The sequence below is a fragment of the Lygodium microphyllum genome, chromosome 23, assembly GCF_053477565.2.
Source record: "Lygodium microphyllum isolate KBCC chromosome 23, Lygodium_microphyllum_v1.1.10, whole genome shotgun sequence".
Taxonomy (NCBI): domain Eukaryota; kingdom Viridiplantae; phylum Streptophyta; class Polypodiopsida; order Schizaeales; family Lygodiaceae; genus Lygodium; species Lygodium microphyllum.
The window spans coordinates 73,011,500-73,034,713 of record NC_141157.1 but is presented as its reverse complement, the minus strand read 5'-3'; the positions used below and the strand labels follow the sequence as shown (position 1 = coordinate 73,034,713).

Sequence of the window (23,214 nt, the reverse complement as noted above, 5' to 3'; positions counted from 1 at the left end):
CTCACTCTAATAAAGGAAGCAAGAAGATGAGAGAGACATTGAAGACGAAGGTAAGTAACCATTGACCACAAACGCTATTTCAACCAAATCATTAAACTATCCTAAGTCAATGCTGACCACAAATGCTATTTTAGTCAAATCATTGAAGACTCCTAAGTCAATGTTGTTATTACCAAAACACAAATGTGAAGCATAGCAATAGCCTCGTGCCACTACTCAAACCATGAAAATAGATTTTAAAGAGAAACAATCACAAGGTATGCAACAAAACAATGGAACAAGGGTGAAGCTTTCTTGACTTCTCCATCTCCATCTTCTTATTCATTATGTTCATATTCTTCTTCTTCATTGTGAAGGTTGGAGCTTCAAGTGAACAATCAAGCTCTTACAGCGGAGGAGGCTACACAAGGCTTGTGAGACCATCCCAAGCTTTGGACTAGGCTTTGAACTATCTTAAAATGGAGGCTCACTAAAAATTTTGAGAATTGTAACAATTTTTTGGGGCCAATTATAAACTAAAAGGTAGAACATTGAAACCAAGACTAGAAAATGATTTTTTAAAACTTGAAAAATAATATGAGGACTAAAAGGCCAAAACATCAATAGCACATAGGGAAGTCACAAAATGGAATAGATTGGGAGAATAATGGCATTCATGTTAAAGATGATTCTTTAAACATTTTCACTATTTAATTTAAATGATGTTGCTCTCAACTCAACTTCATCTTGAACTTGTGAATCACCTATAGTTCGAATCAAAGTCTTCACATCTATTTCAACGATTGAGAATGTTATTTGATGTAAGGGAATCTTTTAACTATATGCGGCTATTGGTGATTCTACATTTCCACTTAATGTGGCGAAATTGTTAGATATATCTTGACAAATACTAAATCTTCAAGAGAATCAAATTTATTTCTTGTAATTTCTCTCACTACAACAGTAAAAGAACATACAATAACTTGATATGCATAGAAATATGAGCAAATATCCATTTCCAAGACTAAAATTGAGCCTACTCGAGTTTCAAGCATAGAATTGGAAGTATCAAACAATTTAGGTGTGGCAAATATTAACCACTAAAATCATCCCTAAGAGATCCTTCAACTAAAATAGCATTTGTACCTTAGGAAATTTAATATCAAGTCATATAAACAAAAGAGGTTTCTTTACATGGTCTTGCACATGATAGGGGTAGTTTCATAAGAATGATTGCTGGAGTGTGCTAACATTCATGACAATGTTTGACATATGAAAAATAAGAAATACATTATTAATGTCAACTTAATATACAAGAGGTTTCTTTACATGGTCTTGCATATGATAGGGGTAGTTTCTTAAGAATGATTGCTAGAGTGTGCTAACATTCATGACAATGTTTGACATATGAAAAATAAGAAATACATTATTAATGTCAACTTAATGTACAAGAGGTTTCTTACATGGCCTTGCACATTATAGGGGTAGTTCCTTGCTGGAGTGTGCTAACATTCATGACAATGTTTGACATGAAAAATAAGAAATACATTATTAATGTCAACTTAATGTACAAGAGGTTTCTTTACATGGTCTTGCACATGATAGGGGTAGTTTCTTAAGAATGATTGTTGGAGTGTGCTAACATTCATGACAATGTTTGACGTATGAAAAATAAGAAATACATTATTAATGTCAACTTAATGTACATTCCATCCATAATCTATAGCCAACACAAAAAGAGATTGAGCATTAGCCAAATGTTAAGTTGATGCAAGAAAAGTCTCATCATAATCAACCCTCTTCTTTTGAGAATACATTTTGCAACAAGTAAAGACTTGTAGCAATCAATACTACCATTTTCCTTCCTCCAACATCAGTCCACCCACTTCATGCCAATGGCATTTTGACCCTTACGCAAATCAAGAAAATCCAGTGCATCATTTTTAAGGAATCAAATCATACTCATCCTACACGAAATGCATCGAATAAACACCTTTTGCTTCATCAAATGAGATCGATTTCTATCCATCATAAATAGAAGCATCAAAGCATGATCATCATAAACGAAGCATGAAAAGAAGTCCTAGTGCGTGACTTGCTAAGCAAAGGAGTGGCCCATTTACTATCTTTAATAGTTTCTTAAGCCCATTTCAACTTCACCTCATCCAAAAGTTATTCTACCCAAAAACTTATTAGTTAGCAATGTCTCTAGCTATATATGAGATTACATGGATGGCAAAGTGCCATAAACTCCATTTACATCATGATGTGCATGATAGAGTTGGCAAGTGCATCCCATACCTCCTTTAGTAGTTTTATGTACATGTGCAAATGAGGTATAATCATCGTTTTGCCATATAGAGCCGCTAATATATGAGCTTGCATCATTTACATCTAAATTGTCATTGAATAGATGGCTCACCTACCACCACATTACTAGAACAATTTTCCTAGAGTACGTTTTCCAAAATAATAGTTATTTTTCTCTTATGGGTCAAATTAGTATAAAACATTGAGGCTTTTGACTACAAGAAATGTGTAACCAATATCGCTAGAGCATTCATACCATGCACCAAAATAATTGGAACAAATTAACAAAATACTCTTTCAAATAAGATGTGTATATTGTACATGCATTTCCATTTCCATTAACAAAAGAAAAATAAGATGGAAGATGCAATATATCGCATTGGAAACTCGCCAAAAGACTCCCCTTAAAAGGAGTTTAAAAGTAGAATCATTAAAAGAAAGCCAAGTTACTTCCCTCAAAAATCAAACTACCCCCATCAACTTTGTCTTCCTGTGTATCGCATATGGAGTCCACCCTCACCTCTCCCTCATTGAATTGACTCCTCCCCTCCCTTGTTATGGTTTCCCATCTATCCCTACCATGTAAGTTTGAGATGAAGGCATCTCTATTTCTTTCAAGGAAGGATGCGATATAGCACATTGGAACTAACCACAAGACACCCCCTTAAAAGGAGGATTAGAAATCAAAAGAAAGCCTCACTCCCTCTAAAGCCAAACTACCCCCATCACCCTTCGTCTTCCCACCATCATTTAGCACCTCAATAAAGATAAGGCCCACCATAACACAAGAAAGCGAGGTGAAAAAAACAATCCGAAGCAAGTTGTGATCACGAAAGCTGTTATATCACTATCAAATCCAATAGAAGAAAAACTGTGCCAATAAGTTAGTCACACTTTATTGATTACTCAAAAGTACATATTTAGCATAGAACTACTTGAATGCTATAAACACCATAAGGCTAGAGCCAAATATCCTCTACAAGGAGATCCATTCACTTTGACTATTAAGTATTTTCTAACAAGGAATCCACAACCATTTCACTATCAAAAACTATGAACACTCCCCCCTCTATTAAATTTTTTTGTGGTATGTCAAAAATATAACATTTAGAGAATTAAAAAGAGTTAGAAGTAAAAGCTTGATTAAAAGAAAATGGAAGTTTACGTACTTTATATGACTGTTGTTTTACAACAATTGCTTGTAAGAATTAATCTCTAGAAAGAAATTATGTAGACCAGCTCAAGGAGCTTGATCATCAATCATCGGACATCCACTATAGTAATGAGCAAATGCTTGTTACCACCACCTCTAAGGTTTGTCATTCACCCTGAGGCATAACATACGCTAGATGATAAAACACTGGGGCCAATTTATCCTTAACAACAGATACAACACATAAGAGAACTTATCCTTGCAAACATTGGGTGATAGAACACTTGAACAAACTTATCCTTACATTATGATATCAGCTAGATATAAATCATAGATAGTCTTTGTGAAGGGCATTTTGAAACCATTCCTGGCAATTAGATCCTAGCAAAGCTTGCTTGCAACCTGTCCATAGTGACATCACCACCTTGACATTTGCAGGGATACTTATTATGGGGGTGGTGCATTACAAAATCAGACGGCCTTGATAGCCCTTTCCTCCTTTCAAGTTTGGTGCATTGCAAAATGAAAATGCCTTGATAGCCCCTTGTTTGTGATGCAAAGCACATATGATATATCCACTTTAAAGAATGTTTGTAGTTCTAGATGGGTATGCAATACATGTCCAAGCCTTGGGTTAGTGAATTTCTCTACTTGAATAGGACAAGAACTCTCTACCAATAACCACTTGAATTTTGTACTTGTTCTCTCCTCAATACAGCCTGATGTTTCACCAAACCTGTTCACTATAAGCATGCTGCTTGTACAGCCATGGTCTACCCAAAAACATTGAGTACTAGATATCTTCCATAGTTAAAACTGCCAAAGAGCCATCAAGTACGCATTGTCCACTTTGAAAACCAGAGTGCACATGGAGCATTCGGCCATCTTCACTTGCAAAATAAATGGGTTCACACGCACTCAACTTTAGTGACTTTCATGTTTTCTTGTACATGATATTTACTCCAAATCAACAATCCACTAAGACATCTTTCATTACTTACCTTGCTAGCTTCACTAGCAGGCATGAAACATTTAGGTCAATGATGGGAACCACCAAAATAACTTGTGTTGTATGAATTATTGCTTCATGAATCCATCCTTAGGATCCTTTAATAATCAAATCCTTTTAAGTTGTCACATTGACTAATGTCTAGGGTCTAGGCTCCCTTGTTAGAGAGGCTATTAAAGGAAGCCTGGAATGTTGGCTCAAGAGACTATAGTTGACTCACCAAAAGACCTGATTGAAGCCTAGAACGTTGGCTCAAGAGACTATAATTGGATCGCCACAAGACCTAATTACTGAACTTTAAGAACCTTCCAAAGGTCACCTGTGGGTGTCAAGCTTGGACGAGTTGGTTGCTGTCAAATGGACCACAACTCCCACATCTGGTAGCCCTATGGAAGTTGAATTCTATTCAATAATACACTAAGTAGGTACATAACATCTGCAATCTGATTATACCCGCTTCCAGAGTATGTTGTTAAGAGCATTAGTCTGCAAGAGAATCTATCTAGTCATACACCTACACCCAAAGATTCAAGATGTTTACCCAGATCTGAATATGCAAGCTATTGCAGACACAAACGGGCAGAAAGAGGACATAAATAATAAACAATGGCCCCTACCCATCAACATTTCTATTGTAGCAATAAGACCCCATTGACTTTCAAAAGTTATACAGATGTTTAAATGAAGCTCAGCTGGGTCCAAATCTTACAAAAATCAATTTTCAGCACCTTCTCCATTCATTGCTTTGAAGAAAGCTATACGCATTGGAAATGGTTGATCAGACAACTCAAGTACATGTCCTACTTTCAAGGACCTTACACACAATCTCTCTTCTTGGATCCTATGCTCAATGTGAAATGTGAGAATGCTAAAGTTTATACGAGATTCATGATTCCTTTAATGGGATAAAAGCTTCAATGGAAGAAATTACTTTGATACTATCGTAGGTAGCCTACTGTGCCATTCACACTGCCTGACTCAATTTTTCCTGGCACAAGTGCAAGCAAGAGTCTCCGATACTCGTACAGTGCTCATTAACCCTGCAGTGCAGATATAAACCGTAATTGTTCATGCTTGTTTGGCTATGTTTCAGACCCAAAATTTGAAAGCCTTGTGGCACCATTTTCTAGAGAAGAATGGGCCCAAACAATTCAAAACTGTCAATTAGTCTAGTTTAGGCAATGATAAAAATCTATTTTCAGAACTAAAAAGGTAGGTGTTCAACTTTCAGGGACCTCCAAATAATGACCGGTAAGTTACTTGGCTCTTAGGAACTGCATCTGTACCTCCTTTATGACTAGTCAGCATCCATATCTTCCTCAAGTGCAGCCTTGGCAACTGCCTTCGCATTTTCTAGGAGTTCTGCTGGTACCTGCCACACACCATAAGATTTGAGCTCTTACTTAACTGCAATCACATCATGCAAGAGCCAACAAGAAATTAACAGCAATTAAATGAAATTTGAAAAAATTAAGCCTTACAAAGAAGGCACCTAACAAAAAAGTTGCACATAATTTGTTAGTTTCCTGAAAATTCAAATCTATTTTCTGTAGCCAAGAATTGATTTAACAGGATCAAGTCACACTGCACCCTGCCCCCTAACAGCATCTCTCAAGCAGTGAAAAACTTAAAAAATGGTCACTAGCATGGAACATGACAAGTGAACCCCCAACATTGACAAAGGTAAACTAACAAGGCAGCAGGATGGTGATGATAGCAATCAGAATCATGATGACACATTGCCACAAAGGCAGCCTATATATGGGCTGTGAATGGTTAATATGATAAACAAAGGCCAACTACTTGATTATCAGAAAATCAGTAATCAGAAACTGGTCTAACCTGTGAGGGTCAAACCTTAAACACATACTGAAGCTTTGCACTCGGTCCAAGTTTCTAATGATAAAGATTGGCATGCTCCATAATCAGAACCTCATGAAGGAATCCATCGTTGACCAACTCGGATTCCTCTAGATCTAAAATCAGAGTAGCAACTTTGCCAACAACACTCTGCCAAGTTGCTCACAACAAAGACCAGATGCAACTTCCGATTGGCTGGGCCACACCATAGCAACATGGAGGAGTGTTACGGCAGGATGTTAGCATTGTACATTTCCTAGGTGACAAAGTTCACAAGCAAAAGGTATTCATTTCTGAGACTAGTGCATTTAATGCTGGCCAAACTGATCTTATGGCATTTAATGCAGCTGGTCAACCTGCCACTTTTTATTGTATCTATTTGGCATATTTAAAGGCTGCTCCTCTTCTCCACTTTTATTCATCAGATACAAGCACATTGCTTTCTGTTAGAGAAGAGGGAGACCACAAGCTCCATAGTGACATGGGACAGGATTTGGGAATGAGAATGGATCAGGGATGGGGACTAGAATTGCCATCCCTTGTCACCATCAGAGGGGGCTCTAACAAGGGGACGGTATTGAGACGGTTTGAGGACACGCTGGAACTAGGATGGGAAGCTAGAAAATGGCCATCCCATATCACTATGACTACAGCACTATCGATTGCCCACAGCCCCGTGCATTTGTACAAACTCTTGAACCTTGGTATATGGATTCCATTTCCCAAGTCTACTCTCTTTGAGTCAGTTCATTGTGTTCTTGTTGTTCTTTTCTGTTCTTTGTGTTTACAGCAGTTCTATCGACTCCATCTCTTTGCTTCCATTTCTCCACGCTATTCTGACATGATATCAGAGCCCGAATCTCTTGGTCCTCTATTATGTTTGACTGTTGTTTTGGGTCTAATCATGCATGTAGACTGCTTTGAATTTTTTGTGTCTGTCCTGATCTGAGCAGGCCTAGTCTACACCTTTTTCAACTGGGCAGCAGTTTTTGTCATCGAGGCAGCCAGGTTTGACAGTGCTGAACCTGCCTTTTTACTGCTGTACCTGCATTTTGACTATTCCAGCCTGCGTTTAGTCTTTTTGGCCATTGCTTTCCTCACAGCTGCTGACCTTTTGACCGTCCATGTAGTCATCTCTCATTTTTTTAACACAGGCTTCAGCTTGTACAGCCTATGTTTTCAGCATGTATGTGTTTTCGTCATGCTTTAGTCACTACACTCTTTACATATGTTCCTCTCTCTCCCAAACTATCTTTATTTTGCTTAAACTTTTGAACTCTTGGTGTTGGGCTGTTCATCACCTATCTCTCTCACTCCCCTTACTTTATCTTCTCTACATCTCATCTAAAATGGCTCCTCCATTGTAGATGAGATTGGGATGAAGATAACTATGAGGAAGCAATCCTTGACTAGGAAATGCAGATGCCAAGGCATACTCAGCTCTCCTTTGATGCACCTCAAAGCCATTCCAGAGATTACCTCTTGCAAGGCATCTCCCAAGGTGTGGGAGAAGCTTCAAATTATGTACAAGGCTCCATCTACCATGTGAGCTGTGACCCTCTATGGACAATTGTAGACTACTTGGTTCAATGTGGCCGATATAATTCAATCATTTCACTCAGGGTGACAGATCCAGAATTAGCTTCCCAACATGCACTCCACCCTTCCCCAAAGCCCATCTTGTAGGGACTCAACTCTGCAGGCTACCTCTGAAGTTTGATGCTATTGCCGACACCTTATGAGCTCAAACATCAACACTTGTCAGTTTTGATCATATGATCTGAATGTTGCTTGAACATGAGGCTACTTTGCATTTACAGGGAAGGTTCCCTTCTAGGGTTGACGGACACCCTTTGGCTGCCTTGGCTTGGCAGAATGTATTTCATTTATGAGACGAGTGCATTTAATGGCACCTCACATGAATTTCTGGCACTCGATGCAATTGGCTGACCTCCTATTTTTATTGTATTTATTTGGCCTATGCAAAGGCTATTCCTTTCCTCCACTTTTATCCATCAAATACATGCATGCTCTGCTTCCTATTGGAGAGAGGGAGACTACAACATTGTTGGTTGCCCACAACCCATGCCTTTGCCTACTCTTGAGCCTCGGTATATGGATTCCATTTCCCAAGTCTAGTCTCTTTGAGTTCATTGTGTTCTTGTGCTTTTTTGTTCCTTGTGTTTACAATAGTTCTAACAGCTCCATCTGTTTGCTTCTGTTACTCCTCACTTTTCTGACACGGAAATATAATGAAACATCCCCCTAGGATCCAATCTACACACAAAACACAACACAGCTGTACCCATGATATTGAACCCATAGAAGTGAGTCTTGTGTCCATTCCCTTTATGGTTCTACATCATGGGTATGGCTTGTATATTGTCTTGAGTACGAGTTGGATTCTGGGGGGATGTTTCATTGATATCAAAAGTGTTAACCTACTCTTTGTCATGAGATACAACAACATACAAAAAACCATCATTCCCTCACATGATCATGATGGTTCACGTCTAGCAAGTCCATCATTATCTCAAATAGGATGGTATGGATGCTAGGTGAAAATCAACAAAGAAGAAAGTGCTAGAATGTCATGTCCACTAATGCAAGAACACAATGAAAGTACAATCCCTGAAGTACTAAAATAAGACAGCAAAGTAGATGTTCACATAGGAAAAAAGCTCCTCTCTAGCTAGAAGGTAAAACAAGCCTGTGGATAATAAAGTATTCACACTAAAACAATGGGACCACGATAAGTATGACAAACCCTTCTTGGAGTGAATGATGTGAACGTATATTAAAAATGGCATATCAATCCCCAAATGATAGTAAGCCTAGAGTCTTGTGAAAGGCCTCAAACATTTTCTCGAAAGAGCTTAGTAAATATATTTGCTGAATCCTCTTGTGTAGGGACATGAATCAAGTCTCTCTCTCCTGCATGAAGCCTCTCTTTGACAATTATACACCTGATTGTGATCAGTACAAGCATGAAACACTAGGTTTCTCAAAACAACAATGGCACTCTAACAATCAATATAGATAGAAGTAGGTAACTATTGTCCACACACAAATCAACCAAAAGGCATCTAGGCCATACACATCCTAATGTAGTTGGGAATCTTGCCATGTATTCAACTTCACAGCTCGTTGTGGCCACTGTATACTACTTGCTCAACCAAGAGATGCATGAATCACCAAGCATGAAACCATTACCGCTAGTGGACACTCACATGTCAAACAACCAACCCAATCACTGCCCATGAAGGTATGCAAGCAAAAAGTGCCTCCAAGGTAGAAGAGATAAAATGAGTGAGGGCATTTAAGATAACAAAAGCCGCTTTTTACTACTTGCCAATGCTTAGAACGAGGGATATGCATGAAGCATGCCAACTGAAATGCCAAACTGAATATCCAACTGTGTATTATACAAGTACAATAGACATCCCACCGTCTACTAATAGAAAGAAATATCAAATGGACCTCTTATATCCTCGTGTAAACATGTAGCCTATCTCAATTGGAGTAGAGATAGGCTTGCAACCTTGCATCAATACCCAAGAAGCTGCCCAATGTACTTAAATTCGCAAAACAATGCCCCCCTTAAATGTTGTGAACTGAATGGATAGTAGTGCAAATGGCCAAGAATGGTAACCTCAAACAAATGCTGCAATTCAGCCTTCAAGGCTGCAATATGCATCTCGTGAGGTCTAGCCGATAGTATATCATCCAAATAAACAATTAGAATCAAGAGATTATCCCTATTCTTGTGGACATATAACATGCTCTCAATGTGTGAATTACTTAAATGAGAAGCAATCAAGTAAGCATGCATTTTCTTGTACCATGCCCTAGGTGCCTATTTCAAATTATACAAGGCCTTATATAGTTGACACACCTTGCCCTCTGACCCTTTTTAAACAAAGCCAAGAGGTTAAGTCATATATACATTCTCATTTAAATCACCATTCAAAAAGGCAATCTTCACATCCAACTTATGCACATGCCAACCAAAAAGAACAACCAACGCAATAACATTGCAAATGGTAGTCACACGTGATGTGGGTGCAAACATCTCATCATAGTCAATCCCATGTTGCTAGGTATACTCTTTGGCAAAATGCCTTGTAGTGATCAATGCTACCATCAAATCTACGTTTTAATTTGTAAACCCACTTTTTGGCTATAGCATACTTTCCAAGAGGCAAGTCACATAACCACCATGTGTCATTTTTATGTATAGAATCTAACTTTGAATCCATTGTTATCTAATGCTCACTCTAAGAAGCATCATCAAAAGATATGGCCTCTTCATTACATGTAGTAGCAACAAAAGCATGTGTAACAAAATGATCCTAAGAATGTCTAGTGGCTACCGAAGTTTTACCAAGAAGAGAAGCATGTATTTGCTATCCCATAAAGTGTCTAATAGCAATCTCGAAACGTACTTAACCTCTCAAATAGCAGCTCTTTCATGATCAACATCATCAGCAACAATGTCCTAATCAACGGATTGAATATCACGTTGCTGATTTTCATGCAAAAGTGGATGATTTTGCTAATTTACCTCTTAAATAGATGGTTGTAAATGACCATTTTTAAGTGCACCTTGCTGATATAAAGGCAATAAGCTGTCAAACATATACATCAAACCGACAAGTGGCTAATTTTTTGCAATCAAGAAAGGAATCACCTACATGTTCAGCAAATATCATATCTCTATTCACAAAAACTTTGTTTGTAGTGGGCTGATATAAATGATACCTCTAACTTTCCACACTATAATCAATAAGAATACATTTGATGGCTTTATCCTGAAGCTTATGTCACCAAGCCAAAATTTTGGTGGGAGCTTATCATGTGACAATATAGAACATACCATCTATAAGAGTTTGATTCTTTCTTTCAGCCACACTCTTTTCTTGAGGTGTACAGGGTGTAGTACTCTCATTTTGAATGCCTCTTTTAACCCCAAGAAAGTATTAGACTTGCATGACATAGATTCCCCCCTCGATCACTACGAAGAGTAATCAACTGACATAGATTCCCTCAATCACTACAAAGAGTAATCAACTTGCAACCACTAATATTTTCAGCTAAGGCCAATATGATTTTAAAGTATACGAACACCTCCAATAGTGCTCCAATGCATATACCCGATACTAACAAGTCATGTCATCAATGAAGGTCACAAATACAAATATTCTTCAATGAAGTCAATGTACATGGGTCCACAAAGATCACTATGTGCAAGTTGCAATTTCTAATCGGCAAACATAGATCCAATTCTGAAAAATATGGCAATAAAATTTGCGAAGTATACAACTTTCTCATACATTACAAGTAGATGCTTTTAACGAAGGAAGAACAAACACCATATTTTTGCTTCTCAATGAAGCAAACTACCATATTTGAGATGACCAAACCAAGCATGCTACAACTTGATGTCATCTATGGTAGTGGCATCAACCTGTAAGACACCCTTTGATGCTTTTTTCTAATACAAATCCAACTAGTATAGACCGTCGTACAATGTATATGTATAAAAGCCCCGAACAACATAGTATGCTCAACAATTATAATATTTGTTTGTTTTCAAGGCTTAATATTATAAGAAATAAAGAGAACAAATACTAAAAGCTAAATATAACAATTTACAATTACGGAATTGAGAGATGAAGATAGGCAAATGCTCCCCCCTCCCCCAAAAAAAAAGGAATCTATTTTTACTAAACCCAAGTAGGAATACCCAATTGTGGGCTCAAAATAGCAACGGACTACAAGCAAACTACCCCACAAAGCCAATCAACAGCTATCCAAATATCAAACCAATATAAAATTGATACCAAAATGATAATTTAGCACTTCCAAAGACATATGTACCAAAATGGTAAATCCTTCAAGAAAACAATTACATAAAAGTCTATGTGCAATCTTAAGCCAAGACTATACATACACACATGCATCATTTACTATGCATGCAATTAAAACAAGAAATTTATTTACAAGATGTGACCAAAAAGAGAAAAAATCAGCCTTTTTCCATTAATGATCAACAATACATTTTGTAACAAATTTACAAGCTTGCTCTCTTGTAAAACATAAGCAAAAGAAGGACTATCGAGATATTTGATGGTGGAGGAGTGAAAAATAATGACCTAGATGGATGGGGCCAACTTTAGACTATCTTCAGCTGTTGTACAAGAGTTAAAACAAAGAAAACTAATGTAGAATGAAGAAAAATGAGCTCTCTTTACAAGGGAAGGAATAAGCTAGTGCAAAATGGAAAATGTAGTAGTACAAGACAAGTGTTCAACCACACGTCATGAGGTGTGACAAGTGAAAGGACACTTGAAAGCTTGTGTGATAAGCATTCGAACGCTTGTCTCCTCTCTATAGACTTCCTTTTTGGGCTATGTATTGTCAAAAATAGGAATAACTTACTATTTTTTTAATATCATCCCTATTTTTTAAAACTAACATTTTTAGACCAATCCGAGACTCCTAAAATTTAGGCATCCCCCTAATATGACAAAGTTCCAAGGGTGGAATCAAGAGAGACGATGAGATCATACAAAGTTGCAACACAATGCTCTCTAGGTTGATGCCCATTGACACAAAGAGAAGATTAATGAAAGACCCGCTTGCTTTTGATAGAAACAAGATGGGAAGGTTTGGGTCCATTGACGCACAAAGAGATCAATTCAAGATCAAGACTACCTTGTGGTGGGAAGATTATGGGGGACGTATGTCTAAGCTTCAAAAATTGGGAGTGCAAACTTTGTCTCGAGGTGCAAGCAATTATTCCATTGAGCAACTATGGGGTGTATTTGGGCATATTGTATCTAAAAAGATGAATAGATTTGGGACAAAACAAGTGATTGACTTGATATTTGTGAGTTTAAACGTACACTTGCGTGAACATATGGCTTTCTTCAAGACAAAAATTTGTATAGCTCTTGATGACATGGAGTCCTCAAATGATGAGGATGAGGAGACACCTATGGCTACAAATGTTGCCGATGATCAAGATGCTTTGAATCTTGCAAATACTGATTTTGATGAGAATATGTCTTTCTTAGACAATATGGATGATAGTCTTCTTGAAAGTCTTGCTACTGATAGCAGCCCTGTGAGATCCATAGGTTACTTTAAGAGACTTCCAATTTTCAAGCTCCCATATTTTGTCCAATGTAGTTCTCACTTAATGCTCCTTAACTCTGTTATGTAGATTGATGTTAGATTATCATCTATATCGGATCTTATGTGCCATTTTAATTTAATTAACAATCATGTCTGCAAATTATACATGTGTTCTTTTGAAGAGCTTTTACAAAATATATAAATTAATATATTGAGATATATGAGTTATGTGTATTGTGCAAGTCGTTCCCCTTGCATTCCTATCCCCCTTGGGCCTTACTCCCATTCCCTCAAGACCTCCCATTCCCACTCCCATTCTATTGCTCCTATGCGGCACAATGCTATCCAACAAGGTTGCACTAGAGATGGGGGACAACCCTGGCTACAAAATCAAGCCTAAAAGAAAACTCCTTGTTCAATCAAGAGTTAGTAGTCGAGGCATCAATCTAAAGACGGTGGAGTTAGGAGATTGTTGTGGACGGCTAGGGATTATGGATCAAGGTGTTTGGCATGCGACATGGTAGAATGGAAAACTCATCACTCAATTGTGTGATGAGGTAGGGATTATGGATTATGGATCAAGGTGTTTGGCATGCGACATGGTAGAATGGAAAACTCATCACTCAATTGTTGTGGACGGCTAGGGATTATGGATCAAGGTGTTTGGCATGCGACATGGTAGAATGGAAAACTCATCACTCAATTGTGTGATGAGGCCCTAAAAGGCCACATGGACCCAACTCATGAGAGGCTACATTGATTTTGTATTGTGTCTACTTTTTTAGGGACTAATTAGTCTCAACTTAAAATTAGAGACACCTAGAATGTCCAATGCCTTAAAAAGAAAGACACCATGTTTCTATTTTTTTGGCACCCTACTCTATATCACTGTGTTGTATTATTATTCGATAACAGCAACTTTTTGTGATTCTGTCCCTCTTTCTTTCTCACTCACTCTATCTCACCATTCTCCTACTCTCACCATTCACCAATATTACTTCTTATCACCATGGCTTCTCATAACACACCTCTATTTGAGGCTCTTGTTCCCAACAAACCCCAACACATGGAGGATATCCGCTCAACTTCTCCCAATCCTGAGTACACACATGAACATCGTCCTCAAGCATCTCCTTCCTTCACATCCAACACAAATTCATCGCTTGTGGCAACTCTGCAAACTCAACTTAAAGAGATGCAACAGTAACATCAAACCAACTTGCATGTAATCTAAGAGGTGGGTAAGGAGCAGCGTAATGACAAACCACAACTCTTCCAATACACAACCTATAAAAACCCACCAATTCCATACACCCTCTCAAGCAGTCCACCAGCCTTGTCGTCACACGGATTTTCAAAGTCGACAAGTAGCACATACAAGACTCCCATGCCTCACCCGAGCAAAATACATACTCTCTCAAAAAGTAAATATATTAGCAAATACTCACTCCTGAATAATCCATTTCAGAGAGGTCTAGAAGATGGCTAGGATTTTGTTTGTTGTTCCTAACTAGGCCTGTACTATTCAACGTCGAATCTATCTTTGAGGTCCTTCCAAATGGGTTGAAATTGAACCCTGAGCTAAGGCCTCCAGCATGCTACCAATGTCCGTGTATCTCCTAAAATGCTAGAAGGATCCTCAATTGCAAAGTCTCCCAAAACCACAGAAACAAGTCTACAAGAAGGCCATCCTCTCCTATTTCCAGTGCAGAAGTGCTAGGACAGCTCTTAATAACTTCCCCAATAAAAGGAGTCAGAAGGGAAGTGTTGAACTGGTGAATGACCATTCTCATAGTGCACTCCTAAACTGAGGCGATGGCTTGTACAGTATATGAGAAACCTGGTCGTGCACATAGTGAAGCTCTAGCTTGAAGCACTATGTGAGAGACCTGGTCACAATCAACAGGTCTCTGTAGAAAGCTATGCCACCTGTCTTTCCTCATGGAGCTCCTCTAAAGTTCTGCCATCTGGGCCTCCAGACCTCCTCCTTTCTGGAACTAGTTGTCTTTCATGCTGTCCAACCACGTGGCACTGTACTGTGTCCTTGATTCATGCCTGTGTCATCAGGCACCTATAGTCATAGTTCATACATGCTGTATCTCCTACTTCAAAAATTTTAGATGAACACTTTCTGTGAAAAGCCCAGAAAGCCGTACATCACAGCCAGGGATACACCTAACTGCTACTGTTAAAGGGTGCTTGCTGCTTATCAATCGTATAGCGTGTAAAGGCTGGATTATAATGATGATGAACGTCAAGTACCACATGTGCATTGCTGACCTTTTTTAATTGCATATAATTTGTAAATTTGGATCTCTTGCAATCAATATCGTAACAATGGCAAGTATCTAGATTCTTGAATCTCACAATCAAAAATCTATATAAAGTCCTTAGTCCTAGTCTGCTCACCCGTTGATGTTCCCGATTTGATTCCTCACAAATCCAACTCATCTCGAGTTCAAAGTCTTTGTCTTTGGCTTCATCATGAACACCATATATACTGTAGATAAGGACCATGTGCATATGTTAAATCAGTGACACTATCACAGTAACTTCCTTTCAAGTCCTGGTATCAAAATAACAAGATTACAGCTTTCAGAATGGTACAATTTATCAAGATTACTAATGGTACTCACATTTTTGCCACTTCAATAACACCTTCTCTGCAAGTCATTTCTGATAGTTTCAGCTTCTCAATTTCCCTGACACAAGCAAACACATTTTATTTCCCATAGATAGAACAACCAACTTTAGGCACATGTATGATATTTTTTGTGTGCAAGAGCTCAAAAATCTCTTAATCTTTGATACAAGTGACTGGATCTCAATTCAACCTGAATTTCTGCATGCATCAGGACATCATCTCACAAAACTGTACACAGACATATTTACTTAAATCCAATTTACTCTGGGGAGAAATGTAAGTGAAGGGTTCATGAAGTTTGCGAGCAAGTAAGGACTAAATAAACATAGATCCAATGAACCACCAGCCCCACATCTGTCTTCTGCTTCAGTGTGTCTTTCGGCAAAGGGCTCAAGGTCTCTCAATTTCTTCTTCACATTAAATGCTTCTGACTTCAATTTGTGAGCTATCATACATGACACAACTACTAACCCACATACAAGGGAGACACGCATCTCATTACATATACAGATACTTTCACATACACTTCACACTTTTAGTATTTTTGTAGCAAAATGGCCCACAAGCATGCAGATACTGATAAGTGCACAACTATCAATGTCTCCAAGACAGTTAATATGACTGCAAAAATAGAGGATAAGAACTAAAACTGAGAAACTCTCTCATTATGAGTCTATAGTAAAAGACTCATGTGACATCTTCTATCTCAAGATAGTCTCTGTTCAAAATCCGAGCTATGTCTATTCCTAAAGCAAATGATGCAGCCTGGAACAAAAGATCCAACCCTTGTGTGTTATCCCTGGAGGCTGCTAAAGTCACTCTGAACTATGAATAATATCATGGGCAGATTCAGGTTTAGATGTTCAACTGGTTCTACCAAGGCTGAAACTAGCCATGGCTCCAACATGAAGATTGTTTCCAACTAGTCTTCTTGTGTAGCCATTAGATGTCCTTTATAGGGCACTGCATGAGTTGTTATATGAATTGAATGGTAGAAATATTTGTCATGTTTAAAAGTTCCAGAAAACATGGTAAATCAAGCAGAAGTCCAGAATTTTCAAGGCATGTAAGGCATGTAGCTCACGTTTTAGCAGCTTGTCTTCCTTTGCCTACAGCTGCACCAAAGTATCTCTGCAAAAAACCCACAGTTGCAAACATCCTATCTTAAGAGTATACTCCAACAAAGATCAACACAAAAACTGAACTGCTACTGACATAATGGTTTCAAATCTGATGAGATCGCCTCAAATTTATAACCATGATATATCATTTTCAAACTCAGTTAATTCATCGTCTAAAAAGAAAGATAAAATAAAGTTGCCTGCTCGCAAATGCCTAGCAAGCCATTACTTTCTGATGTTTCTTCTTGACCTGGACTGAACTCATAAGAAAAGCTCAAAACGATTGTATGGCATCTATTTAAGCCACAACAATAACAGAAAAGTCATGAGAGCATTACATAAGCCACACCCGAAGGTTCGATCATATATAATTGTGGACCATCCCTATCAAAGCCACCAAGAAGGGCACCTGTTCCAAATGGCCTGCAATTTACAATAAAGCTTCCCATCATACAAAAGCAACAGCAGATTTTAACATGTGATTAAAACACCAAACAACTAGAAGAGGGACTTAATGAACATGTCACCCTCAAAACACACCTCAGCCACCAATAAAGAGTGCACAAATGGACATAGCTGGCAACACGGTCACAGAGCTCTTTAATTGGAATGTCTTCCCCATAGAAACTGACAGAAGTAAAATATACTGTGTTCAGCTTCACTCAGTTAGACATTAAAGAAAGCATAAATTCATAAACAAGAAGTAAGCAAACTCAAGGAGACCTCTGATAGTTGATAGCTTCCCCTCGAGCACGTGAGACTATTTGTCTACCATCTGCTGCTAGTCCTGCCATTGCCTGACCAAAATGGAAAAGAAGTCATTCGGAGTTAACAAGGTCTGGTATTCGAAATGTCTCATTAAATAAATAAAGATTAAAAGACTCTTCTATATACTTTCCATGCATGAACTGAGGAATTTAAGAGAACTCCAAAGCTTTTAGGTTAACAGCAGCAAACAATTGAAATGGACTCCATGTCAAACATTAGAATTACTTTCTTGAGGTACATAGTCAAGGTGCTGATAGAAAATAAAGTGCCAAAGAAAGACATGTGGTAAGACCTATGGAACAGGGGAAAGTCAACCCTTCAAAGGCTCTCAACTAGAAAACAGATAGCAGACAACACTGAAGACCACCTTTTAGGGGGAAAGATGGTCAAGGAAGGTTGCCTGACCAAAGCTGATAATTGGCCGTGATCACCATAACTTATAACAAGGAGTACAGTTCTTTCATATACAAGCAGCGATTTGCATCCTCTCCAAATCCACAAAGTGATGCTGGTCTCAAAATGCAACAGCATCTTTTCAGTCCAGTCTTTAAGAAATTCAAGAAACAAACATGAAGGCATTGGACTTTTCACATAGTGCCAAGAAAGCCTATTTTTTAACTGTTTTTGACCATTTTGAGACTTTTTTTCTGATTGCTTTTCATGTTGGCTCTCTATATAAGACCATCAAGGTGTCAAAATGACTAAGTGACCAAAGAGACAGTAGGGTTTACGAGGGAAAACACGGTGTGTGTACGGCAAACACTAAGAGAGAAAAGAAACACAAAAGAGAATCATGCTGATGAAGTGAATCTCATACAAGGGTGCTGTAGCACAAAGGAAGCCCTGGATTGCAGGAAGACTGCTGAAAAAGCCTCTAAGTTTGCAAACACAGGATGAGGAGGTGTCGCCTGGAGCAGGGAGACTGCCATCGGAGGGTGAGGAGCCTCTGAAGTCTGCAAATGGAAGCTTGAAGAGCTGACGCCAGCTACTGCGAGTGATGCCAGGTGGTGTAGGAGCAGCCAGGAACCAAAATGCAATGTAGTGGAGCCACCAAGATGAGGAGAAGCTGACGCCAAGGTGCCAGATCAACAAACGCAAGATGTGGAGTGCTGCCAGCAACTGGATGACAGTTACCAAGTGAAGAGGAACAAAAACGCCAGCTTTCTAATGACACCAGCAAGTGGAGAGATGACACCAAGCTGTGGGAGTGACACCAAGAAGAGAGAAGCTGACACCAAGAGTGTGATGACTGACACCAGGTGGAGAGAGCACCAAACGCAAGGAGGAAGGGCTCAAAGGAGCTATCACCAACACTAGAGGATGAGCGCCAGATGGAAGAGGAAGAGGGCAGCCACCAAAACGCAGCTCCAAAGATATTGGAGGCCGGCGCCTAATGGTAGGAGATGAAGGTGATGTAAGGAGAGTATCAAAAGACTAGCGGAGAGAGAGTGGGAGTGATGGACTGAAGGATCAACCATAAGAAATGAATGAGAGAGTGGCCTATAAATAGGCACAGTCAATTTAGGGTGACGCCTCTTTTTGGGGCTCCAAACCCTAAACACAAAATGCGGGTGAAGGGTGAAGGGTTTCTCAGCACCCCCTCTCAGGCCCAAAAAGGGGGAACAAGAGAAGAGTGAGGTGGAGATGCAATGCTACATGCTCAAGAATGCGCATGCAACAAGTGCCACTTGGACAATGTCCCTCGTGGGAAAATTGTTCACTTGCCTACAGGAGCAAGAAGATGTAGAGGATCCCTAATGTGACATTAAAGTGATATTTAATGTGACATTAAGGTCACAAATATTGAATGTGACATTAAAGTGACATTTAATGTGACATTAAGGTAAATCAAAGGGAACACGCACGAGGATGACCGTCCGGGCTCTTGGGCGCCCGAACGGGGTTAAGGGGAGCCGTCAAAAGTAGGACTCACCAAGGTTTGACGGCTCCCCTTAACCCCGTTCGGGCGCCCAAGAGCTATAGTAGGACTCACCAAGGTTTGACGGCTCCCCTTAACCCCGTTCGGGCGCCCAAGAGCCCGGACGGTCATCCTCGTGCGTGTTCCCCTTGATTTACCTTAATGTCACTTTAATGTCACATTCAATATTTGTGACCTTAATGTCACATTAAATATCACATTAATGTCACATTTCCTTCCCCTTAATAAGAATAGTAGGACTCACCAAGGTTTGACGGCTGGCAATCAGATCACAATGGTCTAGCCAACAATATACTAGGCAAGGCTGGGAGGTGAAAAAAAAGTACTCGTGCTGATCCATCCCAACTGTTTTCTTCTGGCTTCATGCTTTTCGAAAAGAAAAACAAATCCATGTAGTACAGACCTTAGAATTAAAGGGGCATGAAAAGTACAAATCTTTAGAGGTCTTTCACATGGATGTACAACATAAGTGTTGTATGTCAACTTCTATGTGGCAACCTACTTTTGGGCCACATGATTTACTTAGAGTACATGGATTGATAGCTGGAAAGAGGGTTAGAGTCATGATTGATGACTCTGCCACACATAATTTTATAAATTATGCACTTGTCAAAAAATTGAAACTTCCCCAACAAAAGAGTGGGCATCAATATGTTGTTCGTATGATGCAAAGCCAAGATAATAAAATATGGGATACAATGGTATCCAATTTGGAAATTGAGATTCAAGGATATAAAGATAAACTTTATTTCCAAATTATGAACATGGAAAGAGCTGACATTGCTCTAGGGAGGGAATGGCTATGGGGATTGGAACCATCCTTAAAACGTAGTTACCATCATAATACACTGGAATTTGAAAGGGATGGTAAGACTTTTGTCATTCAAGGTGAACATGAAGTATCTGATAATCCTTTGCTGTGTTCTACTGAAGTTCAGAAGCTGATAAAGAAGGAAGTTTGTGAGGTATATATGTTATGGTCTCTTCCTGTACAGAACACTTTTACTTTCTGTAATATAAAGCAACAATTTTCTTATGTTTGTGAGTTGAATGTTAATAATGAATTAAGTAGTTTGTTAGATGATTTTAAAGATGTGTTTCCTTCTGATTTACCAAGTGGCCTTCCACTAGATAGGGGTGATATACATCACCCAATTGACATAAATAAGGATACACACCCTATTTCTAAACCACCGTATAGGTTAAGTGAAACACAACATCAAGAAGTTGAAAGACAAATTAAGGATTATCTTAATAAAGGGTTTATACAACCCAGTAATTCACCTTGGGCTACACCAATTTTAGTGGTAAAGAAAAAATATGGTTCTATGCGACTTTGTGTTGACTATAGAGCACTTAATAAAATAACGGTGAAGAATAAATTTCCTATGCCCAGAATGGAAGATCTTTTTGATCAATTGCAAGGGGCAAAATTCTTCACAAAGATAGATTTAAGATCAGGTTATCACCAAGTAAGAATTAAGGCACAAGATGTTCCCAAGACAGCATTTCGTACTAGATACGGGCATTATGATTTTTTGGTGATGCCTTTTGGCCTCACTAATGCACCAGCTACCTTTATGAAGCTGATGAATAGTGTTTTACGGCCCTATCTAGGACATTTTGTAGTAGTCTTCTTGGATGATATCTTGATCTTTAGTAAATCAAGAGAAGAACATTTGGAACACTTACAATTAGTATTCCAACTGTTAAGAACACATTCCCTTTATGCGAAGAAAACTAAATGTGAATTCTTTGCACAAAAGGTCAAATATTTGGGGCATATTATCTCGAAAGAGGGAATCAACATGGATCCAGAAAAAGTAACGGCAATTATTGAATGGCCACCTCCAAGGAACCTGGAAGAGCTGCAGATCTTCCTAGGTTTATTTGGATTTTATCGTAGATTCATTCAGGATTATGCCAAAATAGCTGTTCCAATGACATACCAACTTAAAGGGAAAGGAAAGAGCTTTAATTGGGGAACAGACCAAAATGAAAGTTTTCAAAAACTTAAGGTAGCTATTGCTACAGCTCCAGTATTATTAATAGTGGATCCCAATAAACCATTTGTGGTTGAAGCTGATGCCAGTGATAAGGCGATAGGCGCGGTCTTATTACAAGAAGGTCGACCAGTTGCTTTTGAAAGCAAGAAATTAGACCGTGCAAAACAAAATTATTCTGTTTATGAGAGGGAGCTATATGCAATAGTACATGCAATGAAGAAATGGAGGCACTATCTGTACGGTGCCAAACTTTTGATTTTATCGGATCATGAAAGCATTAAGTGGCTTAATGATCAACCGGATTTGCACGGGCGTAAAGCCAGATGGGCCGAACTCCTTCAAGAGTTCAACTATGAGATAAGATGTAGAAAAGGAAAGTATAATATAGTAGCTGATGTACTCAGCAGAATGCCCATCATTAATGAATTGAGTTTTACTCAGTTCACTTCCAACTTGCTTGAATCTTTAAAAGGGAAATGCCAAGTTGATCCGGCATATTCCAACATATGGGAAGCTGTAAAAAATGGGGATCCAAATGAAAGTGCTTCTACTGAGGAATGAATATTTGAGGATGTTCAACAAGGAAATGGAGCATCAAGGGTTGCTCAAACTGGATTCAAGTGGAAGAATTTTACCATTGATAATGGTTATTTACTCTACAAGGGTAGGGTATGTGTCCCGAAAGATACAGAAATAAGGCGCCAGATACTCTTTGAGTGTCATGATACCCCTAGCGCGGGACATCCAGGAGTTAATAAGACTTATAGACTTATTAAAAGGCAGTTCTATTAGCCTGGAATGAATAAGGACGTCCTTGACTATGTGGTCAAATGTAATAAATGCCAGGTTAATAAAGCTGAAAGATTAAAAATGGGAGGACTTCTCCATCCACTAGAGATTCCTTCGGGAAAATGGGAGAGTATCTCCATGGACTTTATTATTGCTTTACCCAGAACACAGAGGGGGCACGACTCTGTGTGGGTGATTGTGGATAGGTTAACCAAAATGGCTAGATTTATTCCAACTTCAACTGATGTTAAAACACCAGAATTGGCTAGATTGTTTGTAGAGAACATATACCGATTGTATGGCCTTCCGACAAATATAGTTTTTGATCGGGATAGAAAATTTGATAGCCAATTTTGGCGTGCGGTATTTAGGAAATTGGATACTAAACTTAGCATGAGTACGGCGGATCACCCGCAAACTGATGGGCAAACTGAAAGGGTTAACCAAATTCTTGAAGATATGCTTAGGGCATATGTAAGTAAAAGGCAAACTAATT

At 38.8% G+C, this 23,214-nt stretch overlaps 1 protein-coding gene across 3 annotated transcripts in view; it reads right to left on the bottom strand.

Moving 5' to 3' along the window:
- Window positions 1-5,048: 5,048 nt before the first annotated feature.
- The window catches only part of PAG1 (20S proteasome alpha subunit G1), a 40,344-nt gene continuing 22,178 nt past the window's right edge, over window positions 5,049-23,214 (bottom strand). The window contains exons 5-12 of one of the 3 annotated variants that reach the window (XR_015688112.1): window positions 17,940-18,013; window positions 17,757-17,843; window positions 17,555-17,639; window positions 17,180-17,226; window positions 16,088-16,153; window positions 15,861-15,951; window positions 5,687-5,823; window positions 5,049-5,491 (exon numbers count right to left, since the gene is read on the bottom strand). Coding sequence is in view for 2 of the 3 variants with exons in the window: in XM_087664318.1 (XP_087520444.1) it covers window positions 5,749-5,823; window positions 15,861-15,951; window positions 16,088-16,153; window positions 17,180-17,226; window positions 17,555-17,639; window positions 17,757-17,843; window positions 17,940-18,013 (525 nt within the window). In the remaining variant the exon portion in view is untranslated. Of the gene's footprint in view, window positions 5,824-15,860; window positions 15,952-16,087; window positions 16,154-17,179; window positions 17,227-17,554; window positions 17,640-17,756; window positions 17,844-17,939; window positions 18,014-23,214 lie in introns of all 3 variants that reach the window. The other 2 variants (XM_087664318.1, XM_087664317.1) reach the window with 2 other exon arrangements.